The sequence below is a fragment of the Argiope bruennichi genome, chromosome 5 (genome assembly GCF_947563725.1).
Source record: "Argiope bruennichi chromosome 5, qqArgBrue1.1, whole genome shotgun sequence".
In the NCBI taxonomy this organism is placed as follows: Eukaryota; Metazoa; Arthropoda; class Arachnida; order Araneae; family Araneidae; genus Argiope; species Argiope bruennichi.
In genome coordinates, this window is record NC_079155.1 from 68,117,763 (window position 1) to 68,137,857 (window position 20,095).

The following is a 20,095-nucleotide window of genomic DNA, read 5'->3' on the forward strand; positions in this document are numbered from 1 at the left end:
TTGTTTTTAATAAAATGTTCTAAATAAAATTAATAATATTGAAAAATTTGACAGAAACAAATGCTATTAATTTCTTTGAAATCCCCAAAGTGATGGATTTGGGGTGGGAGTTTCTCCAGACTTTCAAAAAAATTTGTCTTAGTTTATAAGTATGTCAGGTAGGAAAAGACAAGTCAATTTTGCAATTGAACATAGGATGGGAAATGCACAGATGGTCATTAATAATTTTTTTAAAAAAAGATGTACTACATAATACATACGAACAGATATAATAAAATTTATATTAGGCAAACAACCTAGTTGCTTGAATCTCAACATTATAAGCAATATTAAGCATGACAGATGTTATAATCGGAACTAGGAAGCATTTATCAGTAACAAAATTTAGAATACTTAAAGTATTCAAAAGATTTGCCATCCAAAGCAATAATTTTTTTCATGTTGTTATTCAATCATTTGTGCTATGGGAAATTTCTATTCTATGTTATGCAATTTAATAGGTGTATTCTTTTATCTCACTAAAATTACAGACAATGTGCTTTTTGTAAAGGCCTTCTCTTCATGTTTCATATCCCATTTCAGATTTTACTAGAATTGACTTATTTCCCTGTGCTTTACTTATATTTTCAGTTTGTAAATATTCTTTTAATGCAACTTATATAATTTCAGTGGGTCGAGTGTAGATCTAAACCATAATACTAACACTTCCAGTGAATGCTAAATAAACTAATAAGATGCATCATTTCTTAAGCAAAATTATTTTAGTGCTTCAATGCTAAATATAATTGTACGAGTTATTTTTTCTGAAGAATTAATTTATAACAAATTGTTAAATACTTTTTTTTTAACTATGAAAATCATTAAAAATCAAAATAATGCACCATCTAGGACAATGTCTGACAGTCATCTCTACAATTAAAATGCTAAAAAATGGTTCTTGTAATATTATTGAAAATTAAGTAAAATGATCTTTTTTTAAAAAGTATTTTTGCTAACTAAAACTGAACACGAAAATTTCCTTAAATAGCTTTGCACAATTAAAAGTGGTAACCATGGCTCATAGTTATAGATCTTGTTTCTCAATGGATATGTTTTTAAGAAACTAATATTTTTTCATATGCTTTAATGAATACACTGCGACCTTGCAATAAATAAACAACTAAATGCCCCATGTTTCTATAGAATCATTACAAAATAGAGCATTTATTATTATCATTTAATAGACTATACATTAAACTAGGTAGAATTTGCCAAGAAATTAATATTCCTTATTTTATAAAAATATCTTTATAATAGGTGTCAACTTTTTAAATATATTATAATTTCAAGGTAAAATATTTTATTTCATTCGAACAAATTTGTGAGTAAAAGATGTTCTTCAAACAATAAGCTAGATATAATTCTTTAAAAAAAATTATGTAATAAGAAATGAAAAGATGAAAATTATACAATCATTAAGGTTTCTCGGAGAAAAGACAACAATGGTAATGTTTTGTTCATTTAATAATAAAAAACAAAATAGTTTACATCTGAATAGGTATGAATTATGAAAATTATATCACATGTGATAAGAAAAGCACGATGTGTTGACATCGTACTCAATATAAATAATGCACATACGTAACATTCACAAGTACAGAAACCTATAGTGCTAAGTAGCAACACAGCATTTTGAAGACCACAATAGAATTCCAAAGTGAATTGCCAGTATACAGTTTGGATAGAAGCAACATTACAAATAACACTGCAATGAGAAAATGAGGCAAAAACAAAACACCTGTACTTGAAACTGATCTACAGTAAAGTTGATAAAACTGTACAATAATAGTCTAGCAAATATTCAATATTAAAAATACTAAAAACTAATGGCCCATTGCCCCCATAAAATCTGCCCAACAGGGGAAAAGAAAAGACCCAGATGACAGTAAAGCTGTATATTTAACTGAAATCATTGCAATGATAAAAAAATAATAAAAACAAAGCACGATCCATCTGAAAAGCTGATAAAATTCCATCGCACAGTGTATAAAACTAGAAATAAAATATTGCAAGATGATTTTTATACATATAAATTATCTACATTTTTTTCATTTTAAATGCCCTCTACGATGACAAATGTGAAATTTACATCGAAATTTTTAAATTCACTCCTGTGTTGCATTGCAACATATCAACCAAGAGCAAACATAAGTACCTGTTCCGACAGAACATATGTCTCATGTATTACTTTCTACAGTATGGTACAAATGATTTTGGTAATACTCTGACAGGAAAACATCCAAGCACAGCATTTATAATCCTGGAGATGTGCATGATATTTTTGGGAATGAGGACCAAGTAGTACCAGAAAAGGGGGTTTCAGTAATTGCGATACAACCCATAAAGTAACCATTCCATATGTTACAATCATTCGACCACTTTGGTAAATTGATGTTAAAAATGCTTTTGCAGTAGGAATCAATGGCGCAAAACCCTTTAGATCAGAAGTTGGTTATTACCAAGAAGTTGCAGCTTAAGTTTCACTCTTGAGTAATGTATGAAACGATATCTGTAACTCCCGTAAGTTCATCTTCTTCATTTTCAGGGTTTCTTGCCCTCAGCAATGTATCAATCATGAATCCACCATTGGGTTGCATTACGGGTGTTGCAACATATGGATTGGGGACAAATGGAGGTACTGGTTCAGGTGGTACATAATTTGGTTGGTATGTTGCTCTAGGTAGACGCTCTTCTCCCTGATAATATGGTTGGTTCTGATAGTAATCTGGTGAACGAGGTGGAGCATAAGTATCTGGATACTGTGAATGGAATCTTGGAGGTGTCCCAGCATCTCTTGCTACATGAGAAGGAGATCGTGAAGCATATGTACTAGGAGATGGAGGGAACCTTATTTCTCCTTGATACCCTTCAGATGGTACAGGCCTCGGCACTGCCTCTGGTTCAGGAGTACCATAAAAGTGCTGTTTCTTCTTTCGAGAATCGGAATAGGAATCTAGTGATATAAAACCCTTTGGACTATTGGTGTTTGAATATGAATCTAATGGAGTAAGTTTGGAAGGGCTGGAGTTATTGGAATAAGTTTCAACAAGAGATGGTTTGAGTGGGCTTGGCCGTGAAGAATAGTCCTGGAAAGGAGCAAGAGAGGAATATGTGGGTGGAAAACACTTTTCTTCTGGTGTGGTATAAGAGAAACTAGACAGTTCCTTAGCTGGTGTATATTCAGAGTCACGTGTATAAGACAGTGATTTGGTAGGAATTGAAGTAGCAGCAGTGTTTGGGATTCGTTCCAATGGAACATCATCATCACTGTCATTTTCATCATCAATGTTACTGAAAGGCTGAATTATTGTGCTTGTAAAAGGTTTGGTAGTAGGATTAGATGCTCTAATAACATTTGAAGTTGCTGCCATTTTAGGAAAAGAAAGGTGTTTAGCAGCACTAACATTGTCTGTTTTACTTTTGTTGATTTCTTTATCACTCTCTTCATCTGCAGTTGCACCATGCCCACTTTTGGGAGATTTATCATAGGGTATCACACAAGGCACCATTTTAGTGGCATCTTTTTTTACTGTCCTCTGTGGTGGCTTATCTTTAACAGTCATGACCACCACTTTTTCTTTAATTGGCTCAACTGCAGGCAGAGAACTTTCTTTCTTCACTGCTACGTCTGGCATCTCAATTACTTTGGAAGCATCTATTTTTACCGCTTCTTTCACAGCAGAAACAGATTTAACCTCTGCTTTTAATGGCCCATCCTTAATTTTTGATTCAACAACAGCTTTAGATGGTGTATCCTTAGGTTTAGTTGATATATCATTAAGTTTAGGTAGCACGTCTTTAGTTTTAGATGGTGCATCATTAAGTTTCACTGGTGCATCATTAGGTTTAGATGATACATCTTTTGGTTTAGATAATGCATCTTTTGGTTTAGATGGAATATCTTTAGGCTTAAAAGATGAAACCTCTTTTGGTTTCTTAACTTTTGCATTCCCCTCTTCTTCATCCTCCTCCTCTTCTTCTTCTTCATCATCATCATCATCTTCTTCCTCTTCATCATCATCATCTTCCTCCTCCTCTTCAGATGATTCTTCGTCCTCCTCCTCCTCTTCATCATCTTCTTCCTCTTCACTTTCAGGATCAGAAACAACTTTGTTTGAACGTTTCTTAGGAGCAGATTCATGAGATTCATCATTCTCATCACTGCTCAAGACTTTTTTATTGATATTAATCTTTATCTTATTTCCTTCTGAGCTCTTTTTTACCTTCCATTCATCCTCTGATCCCTGACTACTTCCACTAAAGCTCATACTACGCTCAGATTCCTCTTCAGATGAAGAACTTGCCCATTTACGAACACGGGATTTTCTTTTGGGTTTCTTCTTTTTGTAAGAGGCCTCACTGTCTTCTGAAGAGCTTGCTTTCTTTCTCTTTTTGGGACTGAAACAAAACATTCATAATTATAGATCATTAACAGATTTTACAGAACTGGACACAAAGAAAAAATGCTTACAGTTTATAATGGAACTAAAATCCAGATAGATCCAACATGAGTATCATAGGAAAGTTCAAATTTTCAGGGGGGAGAAAAAATTAAAAGGCTGTAACCTACACCTGTTCTTTATTCATTAAAAAAAATTTCTGAATTATTTACCAAGCTAACTATAAATAGTTTCATACTAAAAATATTCTAAAGATAAATAGGTACCAGATAGAGCTATTGTCAGAAGGAAACTTATGAATTTTTTTACTTGTAAATTTGGAACATTTTTATGACATCAAAAATTTAAATTCTCTTTGTAACCTTTGAAAAAAAACAAAAACCCTTAAGCACAAAAAGGTTTATAACAACTGAAAGTAAATAAATATATATTACAGTTTAAAAACTTCAGATAACAGAAAAAGAAATGTTAGCAAGCAAATATAAAGCCGAATTTTAAACAGTAGATGATACATGTGTCAGAATTTCTAAACTGAACTAAAACTAATCAATTTCAGAAAAAAAAAGTACACTTATTAACAATAAAAAATCAGATTTGGATTTTTTTTAAAACCAAATACTAGTTACAATATGCCACATACTAGGTACAAAAAGTTTTAATGTATAGAAAGAAAACAGAGTAAACTTATTTCCTCCCAATGTTACCAAAGAAGAAGGGAGAATGGCTTCAGAACAGATTATTATCGAATTCTTTTTATACATCATTATTCATATTTATAGACTAACAGAACTGAGAAAAATTCACAATATGTATTATGAAATGAAAATATGCCGAATACAAATATCAGTATTGGAAAATTTGTCTGTTATTTCTCATATATTAAATTGTTTCTTACGATATGAAAAACAGAGTATTCAGATTATTTTATTACTTAAACCTTAAATATATTATACAACAAAATCAATAACCCCTCTTATATTTATATTTCAAGAAGAACAAATAAAATACTTGCTAAAATCCCAAGAAATAAACAGCTACAAACACAATTGACCAAATCATAACTAAGCTTTAAAGGAAAAATGACTAGTTATTATTTTACAAACACATTAAGTTCAATACCAGTGATTGAACTCAACATTTCTGCAAATGTTAAAAATTTTATGAAGTGAATCTTTCTAATGAATATTGACATTTCATAAACACAATAGCATTAAAAAAAATTACAAAAATAATCTATAATTAAAAAACAACATTACATAAAAATTTAATATTGTGTTTAGAAATTAACAACAAAAGTAAAAAAAATATAATTAAAATTTAAATATGGTAAAAATATAATAAAACACCGTTCCATTAACAGGATTTATATTCGAATTTTACATCCTAGTTATTATTTAATAGAGACAGATTACATGCATGTAATCTGTATCTCATGTAAATAACACCTTAACACACAGTTCAATTCTGCAAAAGAAAATGTAGTCAATATTTTATTAATTTTTTTTTCACAAATAGAAAGCATATATATAATTTTTAGCATCAAATTCAGATGAAAAATTGCAAATTTCATCTCAGCATTAAATAGCATTGTAAAAAAAAAAAAAAAGCGGGAGGGAAACTATTTGGCAAAGAATATTACAATAAGAACATTTAATAAATGGAATTTAAATTTCATTTCATAAGTGACAGCAATTCAAGCATGCAAATAACTTGCCAAGAATGGAGCTTAAATCTAGTTAAAATTATTTACATTTGCAATAGTTGTAAAAGCATTTAGTAATGCCTAGATAATTTTGAAAGAATTAAAAAAAATTAAAAAATAAGAAAATACTTACGCTGATTTAGGCTTAGGATTCCATTCATCATCATCATCTGAGGAAATTTCTTTATAACTAATAGCTTTTTGAGCAGCTCTCCTTGTTGTAGGTCTGTAGCTATCACTCTCATTTTCATCCCATTCTTCATCTAGGAATTAAAAGAATCGTTCAACTATATGTTGTTTGAAATGATTCAAAGTAATGAAATTTTTTTACAAAAAAAAAAAAGCAAAAAAAAAAAAAAAGCTTTATGGGGGGGGGGGGAATAAATTAAGTAGATTCAAACGAACTGTTCAGAATAACATAATATTTTAGGCTACATCATCTACTTATATTTGATTAAAATTAAATTTATTTTTAATCTAGTTTTAAAATAATAGCAGTAATAACGTGTACACACACAAATGTGTGCAATATTATTGCTATATACATAAATAACAGCAATTATAGCAATAGTTGCGATATATATTTTCAAAACTTCAAATTTCCAAAACTAATGTTTTTATTGATTTAAATTTATTAACTACATAAGTTGATTTAAATACCAAATATGACAAACTGACATTTAAAAAAATGTAATTGTGAATCTTTTTCAAGAGAATATGATTTTTCAGAAGAGCAACTCAGTTATCCAAGGCCATAGACTTGCGAGTCAATCAACTTATTGCAAAATAAATTTAACCCAATAATCAGCAAGTAATTCTGAAAATGTGGGAAAAAAAAAACTTAACAATAATACTCAGAAATTTAATAACCACTCAGTTTTAATGGCTCTCCTAAGTAATTCCTGAAAATACTGCAAAAACTTTGAGATTTGGTGCCCCAGAAATTTGCAGGACTTTTAGGCAATTGTCTACTTCTGCCTATCAATGATAAAGTAGATAGTTCGATGCTATGCTTAATATCATAGTATGCACCAAAAAATATTATATATTTTATTAAAATTTGCAAAGTGATTAAATAATACTGTTTGTAACAGGATTAATCCAACTTTGAAAAAGCACTGATTTACAAAATTGTAAGGCATTAAAGAGAAGTTGATTTCTGTTGCTCAATTACTTTATTATCAGGTATATATATTTTTGTTGATACATAGGTTCTCAAATTACAAAAAATTCTTGGGCCAAATATAAAATTAAGGATTGGTAATTCAGTAATGAAATACAAATTAAAATCTTGTGGTAAAAGCTAAATAGAATTTTAGCTGCACTTTTTTTTTTAATTCATAGTTCCTCTGCTTAACAGAATAATAATAATAATATTAAAGAAGGAAATGCATAATTCAAAATTGATCTAAGTAGTTATATTGAAATAGTAAATCAATATTCAAGAGGACAGAAACTTTTGTGTTACAAAAATTCCACATAGAAATAACTTAAAATTTAATATATGCAACATAAATGGATTTTTACCCGAACTATCCTTCCTTTTTCTCCTAGGTTTCCTTGCAGATCTTGCTTTTGTTTTAACTATCCTCCATTCACCAGAAGCAGCACTTTCAGCATCAGAACCACTTCTTGAAAGTGGAGCAGTTTGCTCTGAATCAGAACTGATAGAGAAAATATATTGAATAATAAATATATAATTTATAAAGACAAATGCATGCTAAATTAATAAATACAAATCAATTTCATATAAGTTTTTAATAAAGACAAAACCTAGCAATAAAATATTTTTTAATCTCCAAAGATACTAGTTATTTTCCTTTTCATTTGTAATGCTAATGGAGTTCAAATACACTCTTTTTGAACAGTTGGATGAGTTCATAGTAGTAATTTAATTTGCTTAGATTAGTAAATCTTTTGAAAGTTATATGAGGATCATTTGTGGTCAAATTAAACTTTGAACATTAACAGAGTGGTCATTATTTCTTCTGTTTGAATTTCCCTGCCTTTTTTCGAGTGTATCTAATTTCTTAAAATGATGTTCCTTTCTTTTCTTTATTTATTGCACAATATGTTATTAAATGTTCATAAAATAATGCTCTACTTTTTTAACTAAAATGTAATGTTTAGAAAACAAACAAACAAAAAAAAACATCATTATTGAAATTTCGATAAACTTCAATTATGCAAAATATTTTCCTATTTTGAAAAGACATTAACAACACTAGAAGATGCATTTCCATCTAAACGAATGTTTAGCCAATTAGTCATATCTCAGAATTGTTTGTCCAGTTTTACTCATGAAAGATGCAATATAAAAACGCTTGCACATTACAGAGTGTTTAAGAATGAAATGATGTTTCCATCTTGTGGCTTCTCACTTATCCACACAAATCTCTCTCTGTCTCATGCACGTATGTGCGCACACACACACAGTGCTTAATCTTTCTTTTCTATTGTAATTCCAAATGTTAATTTAACTGATTTTATTGTTTTAACTAAATTGTGTACTCTAATGCTAAACCTAGCCTCTATTGTGATTCGATCTAAAAATGATGAACGAATTATAATGTTATCAATTTATCATTGCAATATCATAAATAATAGAAGAAAATGGAGTAAATATTTTTAGGTAAGTACATAAAATATAACAGTATGGAAAATAATAAACTTCTTAATGGACACAAAACAGCAAGTACAATTTGAATCAAAATTAATTACAATCTAGATGCATGAGAATTTTTCTTCAGAATTGCAGGAACTTCTCAAACACAGCACTGACGATACTATACATCTAAAAATTTGATTCCTCTCAAATTTAAATACAAATCTCCCCAAACTAATGCATGTATAGAAATGTGGATGACCTGTATTTGACTATCAGTAAATGATTGATTTTCATTTGATGCCAATGTTTCATTCTACTTATGAAAAAATTCCAGCAAATTGTCATTTACAATATAAATTACCGATTCATAAAAAAATTCCAGTTTTCTTGATCGGCTGGCAACCCTGATTAATCAGATTATAAAGGAGATATATAAACTGGTACTCCAATCTCAAAACAAAAATGTAAAGGATGAACAAATAATACTAGTTTCAATTTGCACCAAGTTCACAAGGATAGCAATTTTTCAATAATATCAAATCTCAAACTAGTAATCTTCAGAATATGAGGTCTAGACCTTACCACAAGGTTACTACAGCCCAAGTTTATAGTAGATATGTAAAAGTTCATGAAGAAATTTTTTTATGAATGTTCAGGGATCACTGACCTTCAAAGGATACTACAATAAAAAACCTCAGTTTCATTTTTTGAAATCATCAATATGTTTGTGAAATTATTATTTCGCATAGATCTTGTGACATTAATATAAATGATCGTATTTTATTATAGATTGAACAAAGCCTTCAATCAATTTTTTGCCAGCATACGGCAGTGATAAGTGAAAAATATTCAAACAAAATATCTGCCCTTTCTTAATATTAACCTTAAAACATTATTTCAGAATAATTTAATAGAAATATCCAAGGACCTTTAATACATATTTCACTTTAAACCAAACACAAAATTTGTAAAATCTATATTTATTTTACCTTGATCCTTTATATTCCTCTCCACTATCTTCATCTTCATCACTGAAGTCCAAATCATTCAAGCGTTTCACTCTTTTTCTTCTTCCCCTCTTTGATGGCAATTTGGCAGTGAAAGATTTATCACTGTCTTCGGATTTTTCTTTTTCTTTAACTTCCTCCTCATCCTCAGTCACTAGAACAGGTGAAGTTCATAAAATTATTCACCATACATTTACATTAGATCATGGAATTATTTTATTAGAATCCAAGAAATAGTTCATCATTCAGTGTTGTCAGATTTGTTTAAGATTAAAAAACAATTTATCCTTTTTTGACATTAAATGGAACTTATTACTATGAAACAAATCAATCCCAAATAACTGCATTTAAAATAGAATGAATGGCGAAGATTATATAGTTATTTTAAAGCAAAATTGCTAAATACTGGATGACAGATGTCTAATCCTAATTTATGCAATTTCCTTTCTAAAGATCCCCGTATTATACTATTTAGTTTTTGAAAAGAACAGGATTTCATAATTATATTCAACTGCATATGGCTTGTTATATCATTTAATTTTTTTAAAGCATGGTTTTCTTTTTTATTCTTTAGACAGATTTTACAATATGTTTATTTATGCTTTGCTTTTATACATATTAAACATTGCATATTGAAGTTTTAGCAATAATGTGAAATTTAACACGAGTGTGAAGCAATATAACAAGTAGCTTTAGGATGTAAAAGAAGTTAAATAAAACTGAAATTTCCAAACATAATGTGATGGAATATTTGACTGGTTTTAAAATTCTCTAGAATACATTAACTAACATTATAAACAAATATTCAATTACAGATTGAGTATTAAATTCCATTTTGAAGTAAAAGGCTGATTGCATCTTTAATGTATTTAGGATTTTCTTAATACACAATTTTTTAAATTTATAACCTATCTAGGTAATTGACATTTTGAGAACACAGATTCATATGACAAACAAACAACACAGTGTAAAATTTATAAATACAAATCATATCAAGATCACATATACTCACATTTATCCAACATTTCCTCTTGAATAGCAGAAGCTATTAAAGCATCATATTCTTTAAACTGGTAATTGACATTACGGCGAGCTCTGACTGATCGTTTTCCATATAATTTGTTATGTCTTTCATCATCAGGTGACTCTTTATGTCTCCTTCTTTTGCGTTCAATCTCATTTATTTCCTCCTCTTCTTCTTCTTCCTTTGAAGATTCATCCGATTTTTCTTTCTTCTCCTATTCGATTCAATAATAATTATTTATATAATTTATTTTTAACCTACTTAATGTGAATAATAAAAAAAAATTAGAACATAATAAGGTTTATAAAGAAAGGAATATTTTAAATGCATATTTTGCTTACATCCAAAACAAATAGCAAAATCAAGCATAACAGTGACAACATATAAAGATGAGAGTTTAAATCTAATTGTAAATTTCTTAACAATTATATTTGTTTAGAACATAGCTTCTTTAAATGAGGATAGTGAAAAGTTTCTCCATACATTCTTTCCAATTTGCCTATATTTATAAGAGAAAAATATTTAGAGAAAATAATGCTTTAAAATAAATTAAAAGTTTCTAAATAAGCCTTTTTTTTTTTCATCCCTTCAGTAGGTCTATAAATTGAGGATCAAGTATGCTTGGGAACTAAACAATGGGGGTTCCGTGTTAGGCTGACCACCTAACCGGGACATATACCTTGCATCCCAGGGCCCTCGGTAAAAAGCAGATATGGGCACTGTAGGCCTTAGCCCACATGGGCTGTCATGCCACTGAGTTTAGTTTAAATAACCCTTTTCATTTAATAATATTAAGTTTTCAATTTTTATTTGTCGCTCAACAAAACTTTTCATTCAAAAATAAGGGTGCAAAACATTCTTTCTCACAAGAAAGATATACAATTGGAAAAGTTTTAAGAAGTTCAAGCTTTATTTATAAAAGGCCAAGAATATTCCTGAATTCATAAATAATAATAAATTATCTAGAATTATATGGATTTGAAGAAATATATATAGATAACATTTTAATAAAAGAACATGTGAAACTTATTTATATAGTTTATAAAAGCATGCTGGGCAGTTTTTTTTTTTTTACAACTTTTAAAAAATTCTAAAGTATTTTGTTCACTTAATTCATTACTTGTCACGATGCCTATTTAAAGATTTCAGAAATTTTACATACACAATTTGGAACCTAAAATATATTTGGCACACCTGACAGTTTCTTTCTATAATATATATATGTAAGTAAATACTGTGTGTAGTAAAAAATGTGTATTCTATGTTTCACGTCTTTATAACAAACAAACAGATTTGAACTTATCTGCAAGTTGTACACAATAGAATTGTTATATTTGAAAGATTATATTTTTGGTCTGGTTTTTATTATAATGAAATAATGTACATAAATATGCAATTTTAATAATATAGTAAATAACTGTTACTCACTGATATTAAGTTTTTTTTTTTTTTTTTGATATTTGAGCTACTGCTTGTAATAAATGATTTTCAATATAAAATTGCACATTATGATGAAAGTATGAAATATTTAGAAATGTTAAAAAGTTTACAAAATAATATGAAAAATTCCAAAAAATTAAATTTTATGCAATGAAAGTAAATCAAAATTTTAGTTGATTAATCTAATAAGTAAATTAATTTCATGAATTTTATTTTGAGTCAAATAAGAGATCCTCTCACATAAATTTTTTTAGGTAAACAATAAAAATACTATTCAGAGGCACATCTTTGGAACAATTGGTCGAGTGTTATATCAACATTATAAATAAGCACTAGGTAATTTTGGGGGGGAGTGAATGGTTTAAAAATTTTTGATAAATAAAAAAAATACAAGAAAATATTATTAATAATTAATTTTGTAAATGGACACTGTCTTGGCCACAATGTTTTGATGACCCTCCACAGAAAATTGTTGCCCAGCAGAGGGGTGTAGAAAGGAAGAAACACAAAGTGTGTGTGTGTGGGGAGAGGGGGTCATTGGGAAAGAGAAAAGATGATTATATAGTTGGTGTGTTCATATCTTGTGCAGTGTTCCCTTCGCGAAATGCTTAAAATAAAAATATTAGAACTAAAATTGTCATTCTACATCTATGATCACAGTTCATACATTAAAAAATAATTATAAAAAGTTTCCAACTGAAAGATATCAAAGCAAGATAAATTATTCACTATGTGTTTTACTTATGCAACATTGTTTCATTTTAAGTAGGAAAAATACTTACAGGTTTTAGAACATTATCCAAACTTATACCAACATAAGCCAGCCTTTGTTTTCTAAAAAAGAAAATAATAAATCAACTTTAAAGGTGGAAAAAAAAATGTATTGCTTTCAAAAATATTCCTTCAGTTTTCATATTTTGTCCTTTTATTCAAGGAATAATAAATTAAACAGTAAAAAGAGTTAGAATTAGGGATTGCAATACCAGTATACCGAATACCGGTATTTTGAGCCATTTATACAATTTCGTAATACCGGTTTTTCGGTATTTACTAAAAATTTAAAAAATTGTCTCCACTATATGTTCATTGATCGCGAACATAGCAAAACAGTATACGTTTTTGCTTTTATATCTCCCAAATGGACGAAATTGATTAGCTAATAATTGGCTTAATTAATTGCTTAAATCTAAATTAGTGAAACATGGATTATCCCCGAAAGAAAATATTGTATCCATAACAACTGATGGAGCAACAGTTATGAAAAAAGTTGGAAAGTTGATTGGTACAAATAAGCAATTGTGCCAAGCACATGGAATTCAGTTAGGAGTAATAGATGTATTATACCAAAAAAATAAAGAACAGAAGAATCCAAATACTGTGGATAGAGAAACTTCGGATTCCAACTTCGAAAAGAGAAAGAGTGAGAGTGATATTGACAATGAAAATAATGACAATGTAATTGTTGAAGAAGATATTGCTAATGAGGATGAAATATTAACCTATCAAGAAATGCTTCCTAAAATTTATAAAGTTCAAAAAATTGTTAAGATATTTAAACATTTCCCTATAAAAAATGATATATTACTGAAATATATACTAACTGAAAATAAAACAGAATATATGTTAATATTAGATTATAAAACACATTGGAACGTGTTGGTTTACTCCTAATGATGGAACGATTTTCGAAACTGAGAGATCCAATCCAAAAAGCAATAATCGACTTAAACCTGTATATTAATTTTTCAGATTGTGAATTCGACTTAATATCCAGTCGGAGAGATTCCTATTTATTAACAGCTAATGCAACAATAAATTTCATGTTGCAGTCGCTGAAAGAACAGCACACATCACTATCTGAAGAATTATATATTACATTGAAAAATTGCACAGAAGAAAGGCATACTGAAATAGAAAATGTCTTATGGTATTTACATAATTATAATGATTTTAAAAATGAAAATGAAAAGAAAATAACCAATTCAAATCTGATTAAGTTTAGAGTAAATTTTCTTAAAATCTTTTACCCACAAACCTATCCACATTCAGAATAATTCGGTTCATTTGTCGAAGATTATGATGACACTAATGTGGATAGTGAAAAGGAATTGTCTGTTGAACAAAAATGAGAATTAGCGATAAATTAATTTTAAAAAAATTCAACGAACCAAAATACAATACAGAAATCAGCTATATCCAAAACCATCCGACGAGAAATCGATTTATTTGAAAATGAGGGATTTAGAAGTAAATACTTGGAAAAAGTATATCACGCATTGCTAACAGTACCACCAACTAGCGTAGATGCCGAAAGAGCATTTTCGACAGCTGGTTAACTTTTACACAAAATTACTTTTCAGGCTTAATGACAGTAAAATTGATGCATTATGTTTTTTAAGATCACATTTCAGAAATTTGTAATAGTACCACAGACTGAATAGTGATATTTACACTTTTTTTGTGATTTAAATAAATAAGATATTCCTTTACTTTTTTGTGATTCTTTATATACTTTTATAATTTATAAGTTACAAATTATTTTTTGTGATATTTACACTCTCTAATAAAACTGGCAAATAAAACAAAGAAACAACTATGTTTTCTTTCTTTTTCTAATACCGGTATTAAGATCTAAAAAGTACCGAATTCCGGTATTGAAATTTTGTTCCGGTATTGTAATCCCTAGTTAGAATACAAATGCATGCAAATTAAAATCAGTTTTAGATTTAAAATTATTGTGTCAATATAATTCAGAGCAAAATTTAAAATACTTTTCATTTATGAAACAATTGTTTAATAATTTAAAATAGTATTCATACAGATGATTTATTTTAATAATCAAGGCTTTGACATATAATAGCAGCCAAAAGTATGGAAAACTTTTGGAAAAAATGGATTTTTGATGACCCATAACTACAATTTTATAAATAGAAATACCATAAAATTATTTAAATAAAGATATCAATTTTGAAACAGTACTTACAAAGAAAAAAAATAATGATATATAGAAAAAATTTAAGTCTCGGCAGGTAACTTTTAGCATTAATTATGTTTTGCAATGCTGTTCTTCTGTTCGTTGGAGTTAACTAATACACTTTAATTTCTTAGCAATAATAAATCAAATATAATATGCTATATCAAAACTTGATCGGATTATTGCTTCAATTAATTGAGTTTATTATTGGATTGCTTTTAAGTAAAAAGTGTTTTAGCCTTCTCCATAAATTTTTGACCGGACTATTCCCAGACCATTCCAATATTGAAGAATGATTATCTTGAAACCAGCTTTTATACATAGAGGCAAAATAACATGGAACTGAATCCAGTTGAAATGCAAATTCTGTATTATTTGGGGAAAAAATCACATCGGAAGTCAGTAGTTTTAAAATGATTTTTTCATTTACGCATTTATATTCTCATTAATCACACAAGTTCAGTGTGTGCCTATGGCATCATACATTGCCAAATTATAATACTAATTGGAAGTTTAACAATAAGTATTATGCAATCAAGACGAAAATCTCCTATTCTTCTTATGTATTTTATACCATTGCTAACAAATAGTGAGGTATTAGTCTAATCAGTTCTCAAGTTCTTAAATTTAGTTGTCCATTAACATGGAAATTTGAACTATTTAGTTTTAAAAAATTATTTTTGATTAAAAAACAGCTTTTTTTGTGTGGAATTCTTACATTTATTAATTATCTTTAAAATGAAAAACAGTTTTAAAGTATTATTGCAAATACTACTGCTATTATGAGCTCAATAATAGCAAATCTCCTAGTCTCCAATTTTTAAAAAGTTTTCCACAATTGTATCAAAATGGCCCATAATAACATACCTCCCTTTTTAACAGTCAGTTTTGAACAGTTGACAACTCTGCATCTATCATAGTATAGAGAGTTCTTGTATTTTTATTAAAAGCATTCTATTGAAGAGAAATAGTTGGCCTGAAATATCTTCTATTAACAGAAAATTTAATAACTATTTTGTTCCAAATTTTATTATCGGTAGGATTTAACAAAACAATGTTTTAATGAGATCATTCAATAATTTTGGAAATAAAATAACACAGATTTTAAAATACAGGCATTAAAAAAACATTTAAATATTGATAAAATAGACTTAATTAAAAGAAGTGGGAAGAAACAAACCAGTTAGAGGTTTAAAAGCCATAGTTTTTTCTCACACATCAATTTATCAATAGAAGTAATGTTTTTTTCTGCTCATAATATAGACCTTAATATTCTTATTTTTGATACAATGAAATCACTTTCTTAATCTTACAAAATATTTATAGCACTCTTACCTCAATTCTTCTCTTTCTCTTTGTTTTAATATCACTTCCAAGTTGTGTAATTCTTTTTGTAAGGATTCACATAAGAACATCTATAATTTTGTAAATAAAAAAATGTTAACTTCTTATCACACCATCCCACATATAACCAAATGAATAATTTTAAAATTTAATAATGTACAGTCATAAAAACTTACATGCTCACAAGGTTGACAATACCAGTCACCTTCAGGAATAATTACTAAAGGTGGTATCAGGCAAGTAGTATGGTAACCATTATCACACTTATCACAAAGAAGAATCTGTAAGAGAAAGATACAATATATATTTCTAATACAAACACAATATATGATAGAATAAAAGCAATACTACAATTAGAAAGTTTGTTTATTGAACATTAGTTGTCACATAAAAAATGAGGATCTTCCTTCAATTATTTAAATAGAATAATCATATATTCTTTAAAGTAGCAAATTAATAGATAAATAAATTTGTGAAAATGTAAATATTTGTATATTATTTCTTGTAAGCATGGTAGAATAGAAAATCAAAGTTTACAAATGTTAAATTATTTTTCCAACATTTTTTTTATAAATCAGTTCAGTACCTTGTCATTCTGATTTCAGGCAGTTTCGATTTGGTAAAATTAAACTGAAAAGTTACCAACATGTTCAAATCCAGCTATATAATTGAATGCAATTAAAATTTTCCATAATTTTTTATTAAATTCTTATTACATTATGCTTTAAAATATTCATCAGAAAAAAATTTAACTGCCAGTCCCTTGCTCCTGAATCAATAACTAATATGTTTGCAGATAGTAGACAGAAAAAAAAAAAAAAAAAGAGTATAGAATTGTAATAATGTGACATTCATGTCATTTTGCATTGTATTTAAAATAAATTATAAAAATGTAATACAATAGTAAATTAAACTATATACCCATTCAGGCTTGTCATATTTTCCACATTTCGAACATGGCTTATCATCTGTAACAACATTTTCTTCAGCAGTTATATCTTCAGGAGCTACAAAAAATAAAATACCTCAGAAGATTACATAATGTTCACTTTTCACCAAGATCATATACTTAAAAAAATCTTTTCACATACTTTATATAGCAAAATAAGGTGAAAATGTTTTAAAAGACCAACAATACATTCCGATTCTTTTTAAAAACCTACATATAATGTAATATTACATAGGAAGCTAAGTTGAAATTCACCCACTGAAATAAATAAAAATATATATTTTGCATCAATATGTTTTGGTAATTTTTTTATTTATAAAAAAATTCTCATTTACTAAATAATTCCTTGTTAAAATTATATAAAAATTAATTATGATCTGCAAAGCATAATAATCTATACTCGCATTTTCTGCTAAATTATTTTAATGCATTGCACTAAAAAAGAAAGAAAGAAAATACACACAAACATTAATATATTTTTTTTCTTTTTGATTAACAATTAACTCCAAATTCTGAAACCATTCTAATAAATTATTAGAATGGTTTAGTTAGAATGTTCTAATGATTTATTAGAACATTCTAATAAATCATTAGAATTAAGAATAAGCTTCCTCAGCATTTCAAAATTCAATAGATAGGGAAAGCTCCTTATATGTACAACAAAGAAATATTACCAAAGTTTCTCATAAAAAAAGTTTATTAATGTAAAATTTCATTTTTCAGGAGATAAAAATTTATCCATAAACTTAATCTATTCAAAGTAGATTCTTCACTTTTTCCATTCATTTGGTTTAAAATTAAAAAAATCTAAAATACAGTTTTATATAAAAAAATCCTTACATGAATATTTTCTAAGGTAGGGCACTAACAATGATAAGATCTTTGTCTTTTAAGATGTGCACATTTAAATAATTTACCACTACGGAATAAGAGTATCTATGCTTTTTTTTATAGAGAAGATGCAGCTATACATTTATATTAAAAGTTACAATTAATAAAAAATTTAAGTGGATTGTTGCATAACATCCAAATGTTTTACAGGAAATTAAAATTAAAAAAATGAAAATAAAAAAAAAAACAATGCTCTAATCTCACACTTAGCCATCAAATAATGCATCAATTGCAGAGCTTTTTCATAACTCGTTAAATTCATTTTTCACTGCTGCTATTCACGACTGATTTCTTTACAATGTTTATTCTTTCTTTTGATCTGATACTTATAAATTAAAATTTTTAAATACATACTGAGCAAACTTTTTGACAAATTTTGGCAGGAACAATGGTAATTTATTTCACAGTAATCATTATTCTGGGCTTTATCAAAAAGAGAAACATATGTATGTTGAGCAAAAAGCAAAAGAATAATGTTACACTGTTTTCAAACATTTTAATAATCTGGCATCTACAAAAGGACAAATAAAAAGTGTTAAAAGGAAAACAAGTCCCTTCATGCAAACATCAGTAACTTTTCTGCCACGTGAGCATCAGGCTACTGCTAAGACTTTGAGATTTACTTTCTAGTATTTATTATATGGAATAATTTTGTCCAATAAATACAGTTTTACTATTAAAATATTTCTTTTAAATAAACATCCATTAATCCTCTGATTTGATATCTGTCAGTTCCCTACTATATTGCAATGTTTTCATAAATTATTTTCATATATTAAAAATAAAATTAAGCAAAATGCAAATTTTAACATAAAAATATTTATACATTTTTTTCATCTAATCAAATACTTTTTTCAGTATAACAGGTAATAATTTACATAATAGAAAATTAATTTAAAAATATTATAATATGAAGAAAGTACCTTTCTTTGCAGTTCTAGCTCTCCTCACAATAATAGGTTCTGCATCTTCATCCACTTCCTCACAGGCAAATTCATCCTCATTTACTTCAAATATCAATGGTTCATCAGGCTCTTCTTCCTCTTCCTCTTCTGTAATTTCTTCAACAGAAGAAGAGGATTCAGATGACACATCCCATGGTTTATATCCTTTTCTAGCACCCTTTCCTCTTCTTCGTTTCTTTGATTTTTCTGTTTCTCTTGAAGTTGAAAATTCACTATCTTTTGATTCATCTTCATACATTAAAGTCTAAATAAGAGAAATTGCAATGCACTTGAATATTAGAATATAAAAATATGCAACTGCAATTTTTACTACTAATAAAGATGATAATGTTTGTGTTAGTGCTCTACAGGCCTGAGTATTTGATCTAGAGCTACTAAACTTAGTACATATACTGTTTGAAGGATGGAAACATGCACTTTAGAGTGATTAGTTTATAATTTTAATTAGGTTAGCAAAATTTTGATGCTTTTGTACCACAGCTTCCAAAAATATTGCAGCACAAAGATAATTTTTAAATCAGCTTAAAATTTTAAATAATTGGCTTTTTAATTATACAAATTTAATAGTCACAAAATATTTCCCTCAATTTTGTCAGTTTTTTTAAAGATAATTTTTTGTTTAATTTTCAACACTAGAAGGAATCAAGTACTCAATGAAAAGAACATATGCAAGGCAATTAAAATAGAATGACTTTGATGCTTGACAATTTAGTGAAATCATAGATATGAAAATATATCTAAATGATTTAACA

General features: G+C 27.9%; 1 protein-coding gene across 1 annotated transcript in view; it reads right to left on the reverse strand.

Moving 5' to 3' along the window:
• Positions 1–1,485: 1,485 nt before the first annotated feature.
• The window catches only part of LOC129968189 (uncharacterized), a 36,122-nt gene continuing 17,512 nt past the window's right edge, over positions 1,486–20,095 (reverse strand). The window contains exons 8-17 of the mRNA XM_056082041.1: positions 19,302–19,587; positions 17,460–17,545; positions 16,715–16,819; positions 16,530–16,609; positions 13,003–13,054; positions 10,769–10,994; positions 9,739–9,910; positions 7,669–7,805; positions 6,275–6,404; positions 1,486–4,437 (exon numbers count right to left, since the gene is read on the reverse strand). Of these exons, the coding sequence (XP_055938016.1) occupies positions 2,520–4,437; positions 6,275–6,404; positions 7,669–7,805; positions 9,739–9,910; positions 10,769–10,994; positions 13,003–13,054; positions 16,530–16,609; positions 16,715–16,819; positions 17,460–17,545; positions 19,302–19,587 (3,192 nt within the window). The 3' untranslated portion in view covers positions 1,486–2,519. The remainder of the gene's footprint in view (positions 4,438–6,274; positions 6,405–7,668; positions 7,806–9,738; positions 9,911–10,768; positions 10,995–13,002; positions 13,055–16,529; positions 16,610–16,714; positions 16,820–17,459; positions 17,546–19,301; positions 19,588–20,095) is intronic.